This window comes from Melopsittacus undulatus, chromosome 7 (assembly GCF_012275295.1).
Source record: "Melopsittacus undulatus isolate bMelUnd1 chromosome 7, bMelUnd1.mat.Z, whole genome shotgun sequence".
NCBI classification, from domain to species: domain Eukaryota; kingdom Metazoa; phylum Chordata; class Aves; order Psittaciformes; family Psittaculidae; genus Melopsittacus; species Melopsittacus undulatus.
This window is the reverse complement of record NC_047533.1, coordinates 44,496,296-44,517,457: the sequence shown is the minus strand read 5'-3', so window position 1 is coordinate 44,517,457 and position 21,162 is coordinate 44,496,296. Positions and strand designations below refer to the sequence as shown.

Sequence of the window (21,162 nt, the reverse complement as noted above, 5' to 3'; positions counted from 1 at the left end):
AGAAGAAGAGAAAGGCCTATATGCAAAATAAATGATGTGGACATTCTTCTAGGTTAAAATATCCTGCAGTAGGGTCCTATTATTTTTAATACAAGTGTCTCAATTCATTATGTCATTCTTTCGTTTGCTCATTTTTAACATTTATCTGTTCATTTGTTCCTTTAGAAAACTTCAGGCTTCTTTGATTTTAGGTTAAGGAATATTTGTATTCCGAGACAAAGATAATTATTATTAAAAGGATTACACACTCTATATCTATCACAGAGAACAGCAGTATTATATTATAAATAAATGTTGTTCTTTCTGTGCTTCACAATATCAAATTGAGTTAAGATTAAAAACTCTGGAAACATCTTAACAATATCATAATATGTTTATAAATTCCATGCAAATGCTACCTCTAATTTTGAATGAGGAATACTATTACATTTTTTAATAAAATAGGGAGAAAAAAATGCATAAATACTTACTAGAAGCCTCATAAAGAAAACTGAATCTTTCTGTTTTTAACAAAAGCATGCATCTATTTTAATGAAATGCATTATGAAAGCATTATTTGTTTTGCAAAGCACAAAATATATCACACAGTCTACTGTCATTTAATGTATCAGTTGTCGAAGAAAAAGGCGTGACTGCAAACTGTTTACTTTAAATCAGACTTGTATATCGATGTACATTATTACAGCTTTCTTTGCTGTGTGGATGGATTTTGCTTTTGTTGCAGGCTTTTATGCTTTTCCACTTAAAATTAGAAATTGTGAATTCTTCATAATGATATGATAGTCTCTTATGTAAAAGTAGCACACGTAGTAGATGTGCAAGCTTCCTGACATCTCACCATTATTGTGTCAGAGTGCTATTCTAAAGAAAACATGTCTACATCTGTACAATGCACGTAAGAAAAGGAGCACATCTCAAAAAAAGGAACATAAAATCACAGAAAGTAGCACCAGCTAAGCAAAACTCAAAAATCTGAGTATGAGTTACAAAGAAGAGGTATCAAAATGTTCCAACTGTGGTATAATTGATTAATTATCAAAAGTCTGTACTCTGGGATTGGGATTTACTGTTTGTGTGAGTTTGCCAATAGAGTTCAGTTGGAACTACGGCATATATGTATTGTCTTTACTATTCCCTAAGATTTGTCTTTCTGATCATAACAGCAAAGCATTAACAACATATATCATGTAATTCCTCCCAGGAAAGCATCCAAGTATTATAGTAATCCCTACTGATGTTTCCAGATCAATATACTGCCACAGAGACCAGCATTATCACAGTCATATCAGGTGAAGGATTACATAATATAAATGGAAAAAGCAAGGTAAACTTCAAGTTGTTTCCTCTCCACAAGCAGTGGTGACCAGAATACAGATATTGTAAGGAGACTACTAGCTCAGTGTATATTAGTAGTTCATTTTATTTTTTTAAATACAGGATGGATTTATGAAACCGACTTTAACCATTTTATTTTGCTTAATAAGGCTATTTTGTGTCTTTTATTTAAAGATGCGCATTGGCCTTCATTCCGGATCTGTCTTTGCTGGAGTTGTTGGGGTTAAAATGCCCCGTTATTGCCTTTTTGGAAACAATGTAACTCTTGCCAATAAGTTTGAATCCTGCAGTATACCGAGAAAAATAAATGTCAGCCCAACAACTTACAGGTACAGTGCTTCATATCTGTAAAATATCCATCTGAAGTTGTTACTGCAATAGTTCATTATTCTGGGCTGCATCAAAAGAACTGTGACCAGCAGGTTGAAGGAGGTGATCCTGCCCCTCTACTCTGCTCTTGTGCGACTCCACTTGCAGTATTGTGTGCAGTTCTGGTGTCCTCAACATAAAAAGGACATGGAACTGTTAGAACAAGTCCAGAGGAGGGCCACTAGGATAATCAGGGGACTGAAGCACCTCCTGCATGAAGACAGGCTGAGAAAGTCTGTTCAGCCTGGAGAAGAGAAGGCTGCATGGAGACCTCATAGCAGCCTTCCAGTATCTGAAGGGGGCCTACAGGGATGCTGGTGAGGGACTATTCATTAGAGATTGTGGTGATAGGACAAGGGGTAATGGGTTCAAACTTAAACAGGTGAAGTTTAGATTGGATCTAAGGAAGAAATTCTTTACTGTGAGGGTGGTGAGGCACTGGAATGGGTTGCCCAGGGAAATTGTGAATGTTCCATCCCTGGCAGTGTTCAAGACCAGGTTGGATGAAGCCTTGGGTGATACAGTTTAGTGTGAGGTGTCCCTGCCCATGGCAGGGGGCTTGGAACTAGATGATCTTAAGGTCTTTTCCAACCCTAACTATTCTATGACTAATTATGGTGCTAGTTCATGTGCAAATGTGAGCTAGCTTTCAGCATCAAATAATTTTTGAAAATACTTACAACAAACAGCACCTATGTGGAAAGCATTGACAAGACAAAAAGAAGAGTCAATATTCCTGTGTGTGCTGGTACATAAGTTAATAGGCTATCAAGGTTACCAAGTAAACAGGGCGGGATGTGTGTGTGTTATATTTTCAGTAAATAGCATGCAAATATTAAGTTAGATTCTGCCCTGACTTCCATGAATGATTACTGAATGTGTCTGTACTTGTAGTAACAGTTAGTGACTGATTAATTTTTAATCAAGAGGATTTGTCTTTATTCTAGATTGTTAAAGGAATATCCAGGTTTTGTATTCACGCCTCGCTCAAGAGAAGAGCTCCCACCTAATTTTCCCAGTGATATCCCTGGAATTTGCTATTTTCTGGATGCTTATATTCAAGAAGCAAGCTCACAGACTTGGTTTCCAAAAAGAGATACGGGAGACGGCAATGCCAATTTTTTGGGTGAGGAAACAGGAATAGACTAAATTATATATTCACAAGTGTATAAAATAAATTTATAAACAATATGATTTTTTTGTATAAATTGATTTTTTTTTAAATATATGAAACATGAAAGCACTTTAGGATGTTAACACCTGAAAGCCAGTATTAAAATTTCAGGAAGTATGTCACTGACTACTTTTTATTTTTCCTTTGCATAAGGAAGATAGTCACTGAAATAACATTGCAACTTCACTGTTGAAAGTGCTACTAAAAACTGCATTTTCCCTGTGGTAATTTGTAAGTTTTGTGTAACAACTCTATTGGTTTTCTCTGTGCTGAGGATTCTAGATGTATTGTACATGCAGTGTGTCAGGAAATGTAATGTGCAAGCGATGCAGCCAAATGCAGTGTTGTGAGCTGGTGCTTATCAGTAACTATTCAAATGTATTTTCTTAGTGATTCCATAAGAAAATATCCATTAAAATATTGTCATTGCTATTACATACTCCTTCCATCTTTTGGGATGTTTTGGGCCATATCCTAGAAGCTGCTGACATCTAACACTGATCAGAGTCAATATGTTAAGGGTGCTCAGTATCTTCTGGATCAGGCTGCTAATTGTAGCTAATACATATATATATATACATAGCAGAGTTGCTGCTTACTGTTTCATGAACTTTGTGTATAAAATGAATATAGACTAAAACACTGTATTATCATACTAAAATTTATGTAATCATCAAACAATATTTTAGTTCCTGGGGTTTTTAAAATACTTTAAAAAATAATATTCACTTGCTATTATGTATTAGAGCAATAAATGGTTTCTTTTTGTTGTAATTTAAATTTTAAATGCTTAAAAAGAAATGTAATAAAACATGCTTTGGAGTGTTTACTTTGAAAGGACATTCCAGTGGGACTGTATAAAATGGAACAGAAGCACACCAGTTTAAAGCTATGAGCCTTATTCAAGGACAGCAATGTGGGTATGACATGTTATTGAAATGCCTATGGTATACTTACTTTAAAGATGCCAAGGAAATCTACAGGTAAACAGAAATGCTTTAAAACATGAACACATACTGTAAACATGGAGCATGAGTTGAGAACTCTCGAGGGTCTACCTCAAGAACAGGCAGAGTAGAGTTAGTTATGAGTTCTGAGTTTAGGATTCTGCCTCTCAGACTAGCAGATCCATATGAACAGAAATTTCTCAGATCCCAGCTGCAGGGTAACTGCACTGCTTACACACATACAAATATTTCCAGTAGTTTCAAATATTATTAGTTATTATTCTAGCCTCTTAAACTCTTGGGTTCGGGCATATCAAGCCATAAAAGTCTTTCTTCAAGCTAGCTGCCACTTAATCAGATTTTGCTCTCTGCATATTTACAGGGAGCAATTACATTAGACTAAGGTGCCATTCTGTTTGTTTTCTGAACTTCTCTGGTTCATTCTGAAGCTCAATATCCTGTTTTGTGTCAGTTTCTTATTTGAGTGTTCATCTGAGTAGAAACTCATACAGAACATGTACCATCTCATATAGAACAGGTGCCATCAGAGGCTTGGGAAAAATTCTGATAATGAACTAGCACAGAGAACATTTAAAAAGAATGTTTTAATTCCGATTTCCTGTAATCAGCATTTGAGCAAAACTGCTATTGCTTTAGGTCTCCTATATCCATCCAACACACTTAGAAATAATTCTGTGACACAAAAATGGAACCTGAAAGTCTATATATTATATATATATACCTATCTCTCTCTTGCACACACCATATATATACATGCAATGTATACAAGCAGATGTATTTGTAACATTTTTAACAGCAGTGTTTCAAGGAAACAAGAACTATGCAAATCTTGGCAACTGATCTTTGCAATATTATTTTGGTTGGAAAATTCTGTTCTGTTGACATAAATACCCAGAGGCTAGTAGCAGTCCCATGGGGCTACTCCTGGATTTTAAAATGTCAGAGTATTTGAGTACTGACTCTTCAGCTCATGATATTAAGCCAGTAATGACTGAAGTCAGTAGGAATTTATCCATCCCCATCAACTGTTGAATCCTAAAAAGCAAATAGGCTTTTAAATAAAAAAGCATTACTTCTTATCTACTGAATGGGAGGGACTCTTAGTAGTGAATTTCCTTCTGTCCCTAGGAAAGAATATTGCTGGACTGGATGATGTTCTTCTGTCATTCAGTAGGATGTCCATGACACCTTCCTAAGTATATCTCTGTAAAATTAAATGTGCCCTGGGCCAAAAGGACTGAATGAATAATTGTGTATTAATGCAGATAACTGAACTGATTACAGATCAAATTAATTTTCCAACATTAGTTTTTATATCTATTTTTAAATACACACTAGGCTGCATTACCAGCTAGGATAGAATTGCTGTAGAAATCCATTTTGTTCCCTGGAAAGTTCAGAATATTCCCATGCCTACTACTTCAGCCTTAGTTCAGAGGAGAAACTGGGTTAAGCACTTATGTGTACACATAAAGCAACTTACTTGAATCTCAATGAAGTAAGTAGGATTTAGGCACGGATTTAAGACAATGATTCAAGAAAGTGCTTTAAAATGCACTTGTGTTCAGACTCGTTCTGCAAAAAGCCCCACAAGTTTATGTTTAGCTTTAAGCATAACTTTAGAATGTAGGTCTCACTGAAGCTGTTCCTCTGTTTAAGTTTTTTGCTGAATTAATATGTATCTAATAAGGGACAATTATTTTCAACTAATCTTTTCACTTAGATCTTAAATAGTCCTTTCACTTTTTATCTTTTCATTTAAATTAAAGTCAGTGGAAAAAAAAGGCATCAGCCAGTAAGAAAATCTCTGAGATAAAGAAAAGGAAGGCAATGTAACTTCTGCTATACTGGGAGATTTTGCAAGGAAATAAACCAGTTGTTTTTCAGCTGATGTATAGTAGTATGTTGTACATTATTGTGGAAGTCTTCGGATGCAATGCTGTTTATGCAAGTATACAATTACCTTAGTATTATGTCCAAAAGCAGTTTTGTTACTATATGAATTTTTATTTTACCTTTATTTTATTAGTCCATGAAGATTCTGAGGGGCTAATTCCATCACTATGTGATGAAATATAGATTTTATCATCATGCAGTTTTTTTGCCAAAGATGCTCATGGCCCTTGAAAGAAATAACAAGTGGGACCTTTGAATCTTAACAGTGACATAGTGAAAGCAAAAGCTATATCAAAAGAATTCAAATGAATTTATTTTATTTATATTTATTTTAGCAGCCAAGCCCTGATAAGATTTCAGGGAGATGTTGAAAAGAAACTCTCATTGCTGGTGTCTGAGGAAGTGCAATTAGTGTGGAACTGCTGGTTTCTTTCTGAACTACTGTGTAACACCAAAGTAAATAAAGTCACAAAAACTGATAGAACAGTGAAGTGCACAGATAATAGAGCCCCAGGAAAGATCTACATTTTCTTGCAAAATCTTACAAAGAAAGAATTCAGACTTCCCCCAAAATCTAGTGTATTTCTCCCATCATTTTCTTCTGCATTCTCTGCAGCATGGCTGCAACAGATAGTACAGGAGGCAGAATCAGTATTTCCAGCTGCAGGCTACCATAATTAAGGGTTATTTCTCTTGAATCTTGGCAAGAGAACCATTTTTTCAAACCCCACCCATCCTATAACCTAGCAGGCTGTAGCTCCTACCAATTTTTATGCCTGCTCATTGTTCTGCAAAAGCAGTGGAAGGGAAGTTTTTGTTTCCTGCTACAGCAATAATTTTTGTGGCTATTTGCCCTATAGCAAGGAACCATGTTGCTGTCAAAGCCCTGCTCCAGTTTATCAGAAATCAACTTGGCAGGAACCAAACTTAACTTTGTGGCTGTTTCTGGAGTGAAAGCTAGGCCTTTCTTTTCTACCTCTTAAAGAAGTCTGCAAGATGTGTGTGACAACAGTCTTTAGAGACCTCTACAACCATCTCACATGGGATGGCTGCTCACAAATACATACAAAGGCAATAATCAGAGATAAACTTTTTTTTAATTTCCTAATCCATTCACATGAGTTAAATCACAGTTCTTTTCTGCCAAGCAAAGGCAGAGAGTAAAACTCACTGTCTTACATTACTCAGTATTGTTCCGATTATGAAGTGCAAATGTAAGATGGAAGATAGTGGTTCCGGAACTTCTGCTATATTGAGGTGTAGAGGTTTAAAGATACGTACTCTCCCAAAAACAAACAGTATGATCTGAATGTTAAACATGCAGTTAGGCTAGAACATGAAACTGCAGAGCCAGTTGAAGAAATAATAAACTGTGAAAGAATCTCAGACAAAGTAAAGAACCTTATAAAGTTTTGTATCTCATCTGCTTTTGGTGGTTAAAGTGAAGTCAAGTTTAGCCAGTGGTTTCGTAATATAAATGGAAATGACCACAGTGCTTTGCAGCACCATTATAAGTCTCCTTCAAAGATCTGTGCTGAAATTATTTCCCATCTTCTGAGCAGTAAAATTACAAATTCTTGTGCCCCTACACCAAGAACTTCCATGTTTATATGATTATTCTGAAAGCATGTAATAGAAAATAACCTAGAGGAACACATGCTGTAACATCCCAAGGATGTGAAAGGGGGCAGATTAAGTCATAGATATACTTTCACTCTTCTGAATTTTTCAGCCTGAACAAAACCTGCCAAAGAAAATACAAAGGACAGTTAACATTCCCAGGAGCTTTGGAGTACAAGCGTAGAAGAAACAACAGAAGTCTTTTCATTGATTGCAGAAGGTATTAGGGAAGATTTGGATATATGATTAGCTGGCTCTACATTGCTAAGATTACATTCACTTTACAGGAATGGGCAGAGCCCCCAGAGTTTCTCAAGTCTGCACAGGTTATGGCATTACAGAACAGCACTGACATATCGAGGACTGTTTCAGTCAAAGCTTGTCAATATGAGTATTGGAAGATGAATGTAATGGCATAGTGAAATAATGTATAGCGTATAGTACAGTAGAAATAATGAATCTTGCTGAAGTGATCTTAAGAGAATTTCTCTGTACCTGAGAAATATTATTATTACAATACCAAATGTCAAGTCTCAGACCATTATGATCTGAAACAGATGACTAGAAAATACCCATAGTTCAGTTTGATGTCAGTAAAGTAACTCCATCTTCAGTAAGTGAAATTCAGCAATACCATATGAGGCAGCATTTTTATTCAGGATTACAGTAACAATATAAACTGTAAAAGCAAAGTCCAAAGTAAAAAATGCAATTTATTGCAATACTTTGTTTTATAGTGCTTGTGTATTAATGCAAACCTTATTAAACTGAATGTAGATATTCTTGGCCAGCTAGTTGTTTTCCCAAAGTCATTGTCTCAGCAGCTGCCCTTTCATACAGAATAAAAGGATCTTATGCTACTTTTTGTTTTCATGGATCTCACCAAGAATTTCCAGATGAAGCTAGCATCTCAAATCAGGAAAAAACATGTATACCACCACTTAAAAAGTACAGCAATTGTTTTCTTCCCGTAATCAGTGACTGCAACTCTTTTGGCTTTCGGATGGCCAGTGCAGGAAACTCCTCATGAGAAGCATGTTCAGGAAGACACAGAGTGATGAAGCTGCCTAATAGGTTTTCAGTTACAAAACCCACTTTCTAAAAGGCTCCTTTCCATCTCATACACATCCCAGTTGTGGCTAGTGTCACGGCTATCTTCCCACTCCTGCATACAAAAAAGGATCTGAGCAGCAAGATCAGAAGCTGTACCTAGTGTATGAGGGCTCCTAAAAGGAAATGAAACTATGTGCTATAATGAACAAGCTGCATGCCTTATGTAAGTGCACCAGACAGAGTCTAAATGGTTGCATCACGTGCATGATGCATGTGACCTGACAGTACTGATAATTATAGGGTTCGGTCTTGAAAAACATAGGCCATATGTAGTTTATCTTGTTGACTTAGATCCTTTCCTTCAGCTGAAACAAAATCTTGCATAAGACCTACCAGATAGTCATGATTCACAGGCATCTGGAATGGAGGCAAGCCCCTCTCAGCAAATCACTATGTTAAATTCTTTAATTGAGCATCTTCCAAATGTTTAAAGGGGATGATCCCTGTTTTAGAAAACAAATCAATCATTGTCTGCATTAATTCTGCCCATGGTGGTTTCAGTTCACATTTTATAAATCTCACCTGGGATGCTAGAACTTCCACTTGTATTACAATGGTTTAATGGCAAGAGCAACATGTAAAGGCAACCTACCAACCCTGAACCAAAACAGAGGAAGAAAGGGAATTTCACAATTAACCTTTGCAGATATCAGCACTTTTTCAAAGTGTCTCTCAGTAACACGAAATTGTCAGGATAATCCACTTTCTGAAAACAGTACCCAAAATTATTTTATATAATCTCTCTAGTATTATATTATGAGCATGAGGATTTACCCCATATACAGACTAAACAAGTGGATCCCCTTGAAACTTATGAAGAATGGAAATGTTAACACTGATTCTCAATCCAGTCTTCCTGTTTCCTGCCTGGGATGTGCTGTCAGGACTTCCTTGACAATTTGTGTTCTCAAAACTGTGTTATAGGTATATAAGAGGAAGACTACACAACATCAGAGGGCAAAACTCCCAGGCGTTGTCTTAGATCTTCCAGTAGTATAGATTTACTACCACCAGTAGGCATGCAAAGATTACAAAGCACATGTAACTACAACATTTGTATTACAGTATATGTTTTCCCACTTTTCCAAAACTTCCTTGCTACCAAATCAGAAAAGCAGATGGAGATCTGAAGTACTTGAACCCAAGTTAATTGTTGACTAGCTGGCCCCTTCTCAGCTATGGGGAAACATAGGCTTTTGTCTGGTTACAGCAACATGATTTATTATATCATCTCTGTTGCCAATTTCTTGGAGATTTAAGAGATTCTTAGAAAGTTCATCTCTTAGCTTTTGTTTAGTTTTCTATGCAGGCATCTTCAACCAGTAGTTTGGTTATTCTTTCCTAAAAATTTTCTTTCCTCCTTTCAAAATTAGCATACTATTTGTATGGTTTTAACTGGTTACATTGAAACTTTTGCTCTGGGTCATTCTCTAAAAAATATTGAATTGGTTTTCCCAGTAGATTGGGAATGTGTTAAACTCAGTAGAATTGATTAATACACCTATGTGACGCAAAAGCAGGGTTTCCTGCCACTGTTCTTAGAGATGATTGCCAAAATTTTAACGGTTATCCACCCGTAATCTGTCTCCTCACTTATAAGCAATTTTAACAGATCTTGACACAGATTTGAAAGTTCACCAAGCAATACATGAGATTTTAAAAAATTTTAAAATATGTCATTTGTTAACTTTATATGGAAGTTAAAACACACATACTCCATCTTCTTCACATTTTTATTTTTTCATGAACTATGTCAACAGTTCAAATTTTAAAATTATTTTGCACTATGCTAGTAACGTCTGAACTTTTGCAATTTTACTTACATCTAGAATCCATCTGGACTGATTAGCATCTATGGCTCTACTGACTTGATGCCCAAGAGATAGTTCAATAGTAGCCCATCACATATTTATCTTATAATGCTTCTAGATAATGTCATTACCTCTTGAACATATTTTGATTCTTTTTAAGTTATATAAAAAAATAAAAATCAGTAGTCTCCATAGTATTTTTATTTCACTGAGGTCTGGTGGTACAAAGGGCTCTAAACTAAATAAGTTCTTCAAGTGTTGTATTATAGAATAGTTAGGGTTGGAAAGGAACTTAAGATCATCAAGTTCCAACCCCTCTGCCATGGTCAGGGACACCTCACACTAAACCATGTCATCCATGGCTCTGTCCAACCTGGCCTTGAACACCGCCAGGGATATGGAGCATTCACAACCTCCCTGGGGAACCCATTCCAGTACCTCACCACCCTCACAGTAAAGAATTTCTTCCTTATATCCTTATATCTAAAATTCCCCTGTTTAAGTTTTAACCCATTACCCCTTGTCCTATCAGTCCTTCCCCAGCATCCCTATAGGCCCACTTCAGATACTGGAAGGCTGCTATGAGGTCTCCACGCAGCCTTCTCTTCTCCAGGCTGAACAGCCCCAGCTTTCTCAGTTTATCTTCATATGTGAGGTTATCTTTTTTGTTCCGTGTATATGGTAACATGATGACAGTGGGTTATTTCTGAACTGTCTTTGGCATGTTGTCAGCAATCCTCTGCTCAAAACCTCCTGTCGTAATGGTCATACCTTACCTGAGGAACCCTTTCAGAATCCATACACAGTGAGTTATTGATAATGAAGTGTTTATTCACAATGGCTACTGACAAGGAGTCAACAACACAACCCCACCCACCAAATATTATTGAAAGCACTTATTATGCTTTTAAATTCATCTGCATTTGAAGAAATGAATGCACAGAAACAATGCCTGAAATAATTTTCACTGACTCACAGAATACCAGGTTGGAAGGGACCCCAAGGATCATTTGCTCTAACTTTTCTAGGCAAATTATGACCTAGTCTAGGTGGCCCAGCACCCTGTTCAGCCAATCTTTTGCCCCTCAGATTCTTCACTTTTTAGGGTGCATTTATTTCACCCAAAGCTAAGCAGTTGCACTGGGATATGAACAACTGAGGAAGCGTATCTGTTCCTGCAAAGGCAATCATTGAAAAGGGCACTGACACCAGAGCACATGTTGCCCTACACATTCCTCGCTAACCACTATGAACCTGCATTTTCTGCTTCAGTGTCAGCCTAGTCCCAACGATTCCAGCTGGAGAGAAGGATCTGGGAAATCTTTTTGATGCTAGGAAACTCTAAGTCAGATGTTAAAAGGGTTCCCCTCTGAGGGAAGCATCAGGAAAAAATAGCCGAGAGGGATGCGTGTATTCCCTAGGCCTGTCCCTCCTTCCCTCTCCCACACACGCCAGCCCCAGGCAACAGCTAACACCGTTATCCCGCCGCCCTCAGCACCTGAGGGCTAATCCTGCCCAGCCGCAACAGCAGCGGCCATACCCGCACCCCCGGCCCCTCACAACCACCGCTCCCACTGCCCCTCGCCCAACCCCCGCCGCTCCGCCGCATGCCCAAACCCAAGCCTCCCGAAGTCCCGCCTCCGCCTCTGATTGGAGGACAGCACTGCTGCCGCGCTCGCCATTGGCTCTCGACAGATGCCACTCGGGGCGGTGGCGGTCGGGGGAGGTTGTGAGGCAACCGGGACCGGTCTTGTGCTCCGTGGCGGTGGCGGCGGGGTAGCGGCGACGGCACCATGGTGAGCTCCGTCGGGAGACCGGCAGTGGCGGAGGATGTCTTGTCTTGTTTTGTTTTGTCTTGTCTGGTCTGGCCGGTGGGAGGAAAGAGGCCAAATCTATTTGGGAAGAGGGAGCTGTGAGGGGAGCCGGGCCCTAGCCCTTTGTTTTCTGGAGGGAGATGGGGTGGTGGGTGGTGTGGTGTTTTGGGGTAGTTGGCTCCCGCCGGAGTGACCGGCACCAAGATGGGATGCTGCGGGCGGTGGACGGGGCTCCTCCGCCCGGCGCCTGACAGTGCTGCTGTCTTGGTCTGCCTCGCAGTACGGCTTCGTCAATCACGCCCTGGAGCTGCTCGTCATCCGCAACTACGGGCCTGCCGTCTGGGAGGACATCAAGTAAGTGTGCGTGTGTCTGTCTGCGTGTGTCTGTGTGCGTGTCCCTCCGCCCCGGGCGGGCGGGGCCGGGGTCCGGGGTCGCGCGCGAGCGTAGGTACCAGGCCGGGTGGCCGCGGCCCGGCGGTGCCCTGTTTACAACCGGTACCGGCAGGTCTGTGTAAACGTCTGTTGTGTGTCAGCCGACCCCAGGATGTGGCTGTCATCCGTCACAACACCAACACGGTTCTTGCTGCGCTTGGTCCTGCTCGGGGCCTTTCTTCACCCGAAAGAAAGGACCTTGTCCCGTCGTTACTGCTGTTAAGGAACTGCAGAGGAGATGGCATTGAGTACCTGCGGTTCCTTTGGTTATACAAAGTATATAGCAGAAGTAATGTGTGGGCAAAGTGTCCCAGAAGCCCTTCCTAGAGTCAGACTTCCAGATGAACCATGCAACAGTTGCATCTCTTTGCATTCCTAAAGGAACTGAAACTGCAGTGTTTAGCTAGTAAACTCTCATAAAAAAATGAGTGTGAAATTTTGGTAATTTGGTTAGCTTGAAATTAGAAAAAGTCACCGCTATATAGAAATATGTATAAAAGTGATTTTTGGTTTTCTGCTCTCAAACTCTGATTTCTTGTGTTCCGCCCTTGATAGTGTGGCAGTATAGCATTTTTCCAAGGAGGTGACTGTCTTTAAACTTTTGATGAATAGTGAGATTGCACAGAAAGTTTGAAATTGGTAGTGTGAACCAAATTCTATTTACCATAAATATGGTGGTATTGATACTTTGGCCGAACTACAAGAAATATTTTTTAAGAAGACATAAATGCTCATAGAGTTTTAAGCTTACTTTGTAAGGCATCAGGTAACTGTACTTTGAAGAAAGGATTCCGTAAGATTTCTTGGTATCATATGCTTTAAAAGAGAAGTAGATTATCCAGTTTGGAGAAAGTGGCCTTCTTTCAACTGCACACCTACTTCTATACTCCTCTTTCCCATTTATTTTGGGCCAATTTTAATATGTTGATGTAACAGTTTTGCCATTGTTGTAATACAGTTTTTGGAGTTAAAGGGCTGTTCTTGACTGTGATTTTTGTGACCATGACCCTTTTTCTTCAATTAATCCATTTATTAAGAATGTAGTAATCTGACACAGTACCATGAAATCAGGGAATCATAGAAATGTTTGTTGGAAGAGACCTCTGGAGGTCATTTAGTCCATCTGTTCCAACCAGGACTGTTACCAGCACTAGATCAGTGCCTAGCTATGACTTTTGTCTATCTGCGTCTTTAAAATCACCAGAAATGGGGAGTCCCAGTTCTGGTTTGGTAGGCATTCACTGTTCCAGTAGTCCCTGACAGTCTGTAAGTTACTCCTGGCAAATACAGTTCTATGGATTGCATAGATGAATATTCAGTGTTGTAGGTTATGTGAACTACGTAAGTTTATTTTTCTTACATACCTTATCTAAACACACTGCTCTGTTTTGAATTCTGGATACTGGTTTTATATGATGCATTAAGTTTTTTAATTAAGCAACTTAATTAAAAAAAAGCAATACATACATCATTTCCATGAAAATGATAACAAAAATGTATAAAATAAAATCATATTCCCTGTTTCCTGGCATGCCACCACTTACCAAGATACCTGTTAGTGTTATGGTCCACTTTCATGACGAATTGAGTTTGTATTTAAGACTAATCTATCTGAAAAGATACAGCATTTCATCTTTTAGTATGATGTCATGCTGCAGTCTGTCAGAACCTAGTCATGATTCCTGATGCATCCTGTGTCTTAAGATTTTATACACACCTAATAGATTACTGAAGATAACTAAAGCCTATGAGGAATACTACTTATTTAATGTTTTGGAAAAAATGAGTAGAAAGATATGAAATACTTTGCTAAGATCGGTTGTGGAAATTCAGGAAGCTCCTACATCCTGTTTCTGGTTTTCAGCTGAGAAACATTTCTGTCTTATAGCAGCCCAACAGCTAGGCCCTGCTATTAGCTCACAGAGAAGATGGCTTTCTGGAAGAAAACTGTACCACACTACCATCTAAACAGAAGAATGGAACATGATCTCCAAGAAAGAGCCAACATATATGCAACAGCTGCCATACCTGCAAAAGGTGTTTGCAACAGGATAATTACTCAGTAGGATTTATCTTAACTTAAGATACTTACACTTATCTTAAGTAAAGTATCCTAGAGTTTAGAAACTAGCAGACAAACCTCTGTATATACACTGAAACAAATTATAGTGGTGCTTATTTAGGGGATGGTACAGGTTCAACTGATAGCCACTAAATGCTTGTTGATTTAGGTACTTTTAGGTACTGCAGGTACCTGTGGTGCGCTTGCAGAGGAAATGTGGAAGAGGTTAGGTGTTTTAGCTTATGTAAGTAAATACCTATTGCAGAGGCTTTGGTAGAAGTGTAAATCATGTAGAAAACAATGGGAAGATACAGACTAGTGCTGTGGTATGCTGGATTGAATCAGCTGAATTGGTGATGATTGAATTGGAGGAGTAATTGTTGAAGTTAACAGTCTTTGGCTGTGTTGTGGCCGTTTCCAAAAAATGATAGGAACTTCGCACTGCTAATATGGTTAAACTTGCTACATTCGCAACAATGTAAGCATTTCTGTCAAGCAGAAAGGCCTCTGGGTAGTTTGGTACAAAATTTGACATCTAAGCTTTATTTTTTGTGTTGAGCTAATCACATGCTGTTCTCTCTGAAGTCATTGCAGAAGCTGTGAATCAGCATTGCAGAGTGGTGGGCTGTGATTGCTGAGGGATTCTCAAATGCCTGTGAGGGAATTTGTACTTGATAGAAGTGAAAAGAAAACATAGAATAAACTGAAGTAATGGAAACAGTTAATTTTCAAAAAAGCACATTCAGAAAAGTTAAATATTGAATTTAGAGGGTATGCTCCATCTGAAGCCTGAAAACTTTTGTATCCTGTGACTTCTTCAGTCAAAAGCAACATTGAATGAGGTTCTTACATATAGAATTTGGGAGACCAAATAGTTGAATTTGATGCTTTTGGGAGAGTGGTGTTTTTGTTGACATAACTTAGTATTAACTGAGTCAGAATGATGATTTCAAATCTCTGCTTCTGCTATTTCATTAATTTTTCAACATTCTTGTCAAACCACAGTCTATCTAGAAAACATCCATACTGATTCTCTTTTGAAATAACCCATAGTGGTATTCTTGGGAAAGTTAGACTCCATGTTTTTTTAATCCACTTTTAAAACAGAGCATAACTAAACAACTGAATATCAATTTTGTCAGCTCAATGGAAATATGGCTTGGTTTTCCTAAAGAACTGGAACTAAAAAGCTTTAAACCCCAAACAACTTGAAGCCATCTATTTCTGAACCAACATTGTTGATCCTGAATAGGATGAATTCAAAACAAGATGAAGAAAGCCAGTATATGAGTGATGAGAGGTAATTTCATTTATGGAGTCTTTATTCCTTTTCTCAACTGCAAAGTCTCAAAAATTAATTTCTCCTTAAGTTTTTATTTGGCTGCCACTCACAGAGCTGGGAATTTGGGCTTGTGGACAATTTTTTCTTGAGAAGCCCTGGAAGGATTAGAGGGATTTAGCAAAGCTGGATGAGAGGGGGAGTGAGAGCTGCTTGTAAAGAATTCTTCTGCAGTTGCTGAATTCTAGAGTAGCAGATTTTTCTTCTGGGGAAGTGAAGATGATCTAGCATCATAATTTCTTTTGCTTACTGACAGTTGTAAGCTGCATATACACTTGTCATTGTAGTTCACTCCTTTAGTCTTTGGAAAAGAGGACTTAGGACCTGGAATACATGAGGATAGGCTGCTTTGATCAGCACTGTACTAGCTGTGCAAAGAGTTATTAGTAAATAAGCTTTTACTTAGAGCTGTTAATCAAATTTTTGCTAAGAAGACACATTTGATTTGTCCCTTCCCTGGCTAAGAGAAAAGCTCTCTCAAATCCCTTATCTTGTCATTTCAGGGCTATTTCAGATTGTGTGGCCACAATTGCAGTGGCTTGAAAACATGGTGCTTAAGATAAATTTTGGCATTAAATATCTTCAATTCCTCTGCAGCTGACATAAATGCTAGCCAACATAAATAAAAAATCTGCATTGGTGGTATAGTGGTGAGCATAGCTGCCTTACAAGCAGTTGACCTGAGTTTGATTCCCGGCCAATGTACCAGTACTGTCCTGCGTTCAGTGGTGACAATTCATTTTCTCCTTCTTAGTAGCTATACAGTGCTGTGTTTCAGTTTGAGAACAATTTCTGATAATACACCAGTGTTTTAGTTGTTGCTAACTAATGCTTACTCTTAATCAAGGACTTTTGAGTCTCATGGTCCGCCAGTGAGAAGGGCCGCAAGAAGCTGGGAGGAAGGAGAGACAGGACACCTAACCCAAACTAGCCAAAGGGGTATTCCATCCCACAGCACATCATGCCCAGTACATAAACTGGGGGGAGTTACCTGGAAGGCCCAGATCACTGCTTGGGTTGGGCTGAATATCGGCTGGCGGATGGTGAGAAATTGTATTGAGTCACTTTTTTAATAGTTTTTTTTCCCTTCCCTTTTCAGTTTTATATTCTCTCTCCTTGTTATTTCCCTTATTATAATTATTGTTATTACAGTAGTAGTAGTAGTTTTATATTATACTTTAGTTATTAAACTGTTCTTATGTCAACCTGTGAGGTTTACATTCTTTCAGTTCTCCTCCCCGTCCTGCCCAGAGCTAGAGTGGGAGATAAAAGGGGGGGCATGAGTGAGCAGCTGTGTGGTTCTGAGTTACCAGCTGGGCTTAAACCATGACACTAGCATAAATTAAAAATTGTCAGGCCTAACTATTCTCACATACATGCAATTGTGTGCTCATGTCTGATCAAAGCCAAATTTGTACTGCTGGGTGACATGGTGTGTGAATGGGATAGTAAGTAGTATGCATGGAATTACTGCCTATGTGCCTGCCCAAAACAAAACAGATATTACTTCATTTAAAAAAAAACAACCAAAAAAGAAAATCCAAAGCTTGTGAAGTTCTGTCTTCTCTGATATTTAAACACATGTGTGGGTATGTGTTTTTAAAAGGGGATTCTGTCATTACAAGGTCTGAGTTCTTCTGCAACAGGTGTCACATTTGGCTGAGCTGAACAGTCAATATGTGTGAAATTCTGAGCACTCCATTCAGCAGCTATAAAGTTTTAATTGTTTAACAAGCGTTAAGAGGAATGTCTTCCTGAAACAGCTCCAGGACAGTATGTGGGAACTAGAGCAGTGCTGTCAGCGGGGAATATGTACATAGTCATTTATCTTGTGTTTCCCAACAGTATCCCTCTGTGTTTGATTGAATGAATACAGGATTTTCGTACAGGCTCCTAAATCTGAATTTAGGCCAGGTTAGATGCTCAACTGTGACACTTTCAAATATAGTGCCAAGAAAAGAAGTAAGAACTCAAATATCTTATTAAGAAATGCATTAAAATGCTTCATCACAAGGCTGTAGAATAAATTAGCATTTTTTCCACAGAGATACATGAAAGATCTGATTTTGGGAAATCAAACAGCACAGCTAGTCCACTGCTGTCCCCACAAATGCATGCGTAGCCTGATGAGCATGTAAAAACTAGAACTGAAAACTCAGTGTTTGCGGAAAGTAACTGCCTAATGGTCAAACCACTTTTTAATTAATTCTAGAAAATAATATCTGTGTTGAAATTTGCACAGTAGCAAAACAGACATTTTCTGCCCCAAGAGCCATTTGTCCTTTGCTAGCTGTGTGGGATGCAAAAAGCAAGTGATGGTCTTATTTTCTTGGTGCTCAGTGCTTAATGTAGAATGAAGGCATCATCCTGCCTTTGCCCTTTCTTGTCCTCCTTTTGTGGGTTAGGCTGATGTGTGCTGCCTACACATGCTTGTGAATTCCAAGACTCCAGGTCTGGGTAGCCTGCTGTGTAGCACAAACTTTACATGGACCTGGTGGTCTGGAAGTGCACACAAAGAAAGAGCAAGAGTTAGTCACTTGTCCTGTGAGAAAGGAAATTTTTGTTGTTCTCCCCTAGACTTCATACATTAACACCAATGCTCCAGGCTAGTATACATTACAGGATTTATTTTCTGTAACTGTCCTGTTATGGTTAAAACAGTGGAAGATTGAGGGTTGAGAAATTATCCTTGTGCAATATAAGTGGGAAGCTTCTCTTCTCAGTTTCAAATTGGGTTCAGCTGAAGTGGTAGAAAACTTTAGAATTAGGGGGAGTGAGATAAACTGAGGAGCTAGCAATTGCCTGTAGAAAACTGAACAGGCTGAGAAACTTATGCATCATATAGGTAAAAGTTAACAAAGTCAGACTTAGGTGCTCACTGTGGCTTTTGCAGTAAAATGTGATTTAAAAATACATTTTTATTGGGTAAATTTTAAAAGACATTCCTAGCAGTTAGGTACATTAGTGTTATTGCAGGTTGGCTAGTTAGGTTAGGAGAGGTAGATGGTTTTTATTCATTTAGGCATTTAAAAATGTCCTCCATTGACTTTCACTAGAATTTAAATATTTATGAAGTCATTGACAAGATCTGATATTCTCATTAATTTTATTTGCAGTTATATTCCAAAATAGTAAATAATATAAAGTAAAAGATTAAATGGAAAGTCTGCTCAACTCTGCCTTTAAGCATGTATGTTACAGGTTATTTTTTTTACAGGGGACAGAATTGGATCTCTTTTTAAACTGTCATTGTTTCCTTGGAATTTTTTGCAGAGCAAAACCTGCCCATTTTTATGGATATTAAACAAAGCAAATAATAAAAAACCTTTTGTAGCTGCAGAATAACAGCACTAGCTTCACTTATTGTGTCCATATGCAGAGTTCAGAATGTCACCTTGTCAAAGATGTTTTTTTTTTTTGCTGCTTACTAGTACGGCAAAACACAATTTACATTTGTTGACAAATGCTATAAAAATCAAGGTCTTGGCATATTTTGAAAAGAAGCGTGACCAGCAGGTCAAAGGAGGTGATCCTGCCCCTCTGCTCTTGTGAGACCTTGCTTACAGTATTGCGTGCAGTTCTGGTGTCCTCAACATAAAAAGGACATGGAACTGTTGGAACAAGTCCAGAGGAGGGCCACGAGGATGATCAGGGGACTGGAGCACTTCCTGTATGAAGACAGGCTGAGAAAGTTGTGGCTTTTCAGCCTGGAGAAGAGAAGGCTGCATGGAGACCTCACAGAGCCTTCCAGTATTGAAAGGCGGGCTATAGGAATGCTGTGGAAGGACTATTTTCAGCAAGGGACTGTAGTGATAGGACAAGGGGTAACGGGTTCAAACTTAAACAAGGGAAGTTTGATTGGATCTAAGGAAGAAATTCTTTACTGTGAGGGTGCTGAGGCACTGGAATGGGTTGCCCAGGGAGGTTGTGAATGCTCCATCCCTGGTAGTATTCAAGGCCAGGTTGGACAGAACCTTGGGTGATATGGTTTAGTGTTAGGTGTCCCTGCCCGTGGCAAGGGGGTTGGAACTAGATGATCTCAAGCTCCTTTTCAACCCTAACTATTCTATGATTCTGTTGTTTAGCACAATGTTTAGATGTAATAATAATTCATATTATAGCATAGTTTTAACTTTTCAGAAACCTAGAGAAATATGCACAGAAGCTGTAATGAAAGGCTATTGTTACAGGTTACATTCGTAAGCTCTTAACAGGCATTGGAATTCAGGTAGCTTGTTGGTCTGATGCTGATGGTTTGTGAAGTCCATGTAAACTGTATTTTGAGTATAAAAAGTGTAATACCTTGAAAATACAAGTCCACCTGTCTCAAACTGGGCACCCAATATTAATTAAACTTTCTGTCTGTGGTAGTCTTTCCCGTTTAAAATAGAAATGGTGTAATTGGCCTCACAAGAGCTAGTTAATGCTTGTATGTGCAAATAGTATAGGGTTCAGTTCCGCAGGAAGGCTTTAGGAATGATTTTGTCTTCAGAGCTGGATTTGAAAGCTATGCTGTAAATCAAGCCTGATGTTACATATCAATAAATGGGTAACACAAAATATAGAATTGTTGTATGCCAACCGAGTAGGATCTACCCTCCGTACTGAAACAGCCAGTAGCCTGGAGGAAAAGGGACAGGTTGGGTGTGACTGGTAGGTTGTGTCATGCAGGCTTAGGGAGAGGCAGGGATATATGACTTGGAGAAAACTTCACGAATGTTGCTGCAACTGGTACTTGAGTGCATCTCTTCTGGTTTCACAAAAGAACAAAAAAAGTTAATCAAATGCCTACGGCTCTTTATGAGACACTTGTTTTATTTCTTCATAATCATTCTGGAAAATGACGTGTTTTCTAAGTTTTCAGCTGACCGTAATCTCTGTATATAGTGCAACTCTTTAAAAAGCATGTAAAACAGTACCATAGTCTATACCAATCTGTCTACAGTGTTAACAGCGTCATTTCTGCTAGGAGAAATTATCAGCTTAGATTGTAAAGTTTTTTGATAAACTATTCTTGTATATGCAGATACATATGTATAGAAATATATATCTGTATGTATATATGTGTGTGCATATTATGACTACATAACCACAGTGTGGCCTGGGCAATATAAATGCAAACTAAACAGGAGGTAAGAATCAAAAATCTGTACAAAATAAGAGGTATGGCATTTCAGTTAGTTATTGTGGATAGCTGAAATGAGTGAAAAGCCTTTAAGTTGTCATATT

General features: G+C 38.6%; 2 protein-coding genes across 3 annotated transcripts in view; both read left to right on the top strand.

The window, feature by feature from the left end:
* GUCY1A1 (guanylate cyclase 1 soluble subunit alpha 1) overlaps positions 1–3,710 on the top strand; it is a 34,228-nt gene extending 30,518 nt beyond the window's left edge. Inside the window, exons 8-9 of the mRNA XM_034064862.1 lie at positions 1,510–1,664; positions 2,652–3,710. Of these exons, the coding sequence (XP_033920753.1) occupies positions 1,510–1,664; positions 2,652–2,853 (357 nt within the window). The 3' untranslated portion in view covers positions 2,854–3,710. The remainder of the gene's footprint in view (positions 1–1,509; positions 1,665–2,651) is intronic.
* An 8,308-nt stretch (positions 3,711–12,018) lies between these two features.
* The window catches only part of GUCY1B1 (guanylate cyclase 1 soluble subunit beta 1), a 42,987-nt gene continuing 33,843 nt past the window's right edge, over positions 12,019–21,162 (top strand). For both annotated transcript variants that reach the window (XM_034064804.1, XM_013129004.3), the window contains exons 1-2: positions 12,019–12,082; positions 12,381–12,454. In XM_034064804.1, coding sequence (XP_033920695.1) covers positions 12,080–12,082; positions 12,381–12,454 — 77 coding nt within the window. In that variant the 5' untranslated portion in view covers positions 12,019–12,079. The remainder of the gene's footprint in view (positions 12,083–12,380; positions 12,455–21,162) is intronic.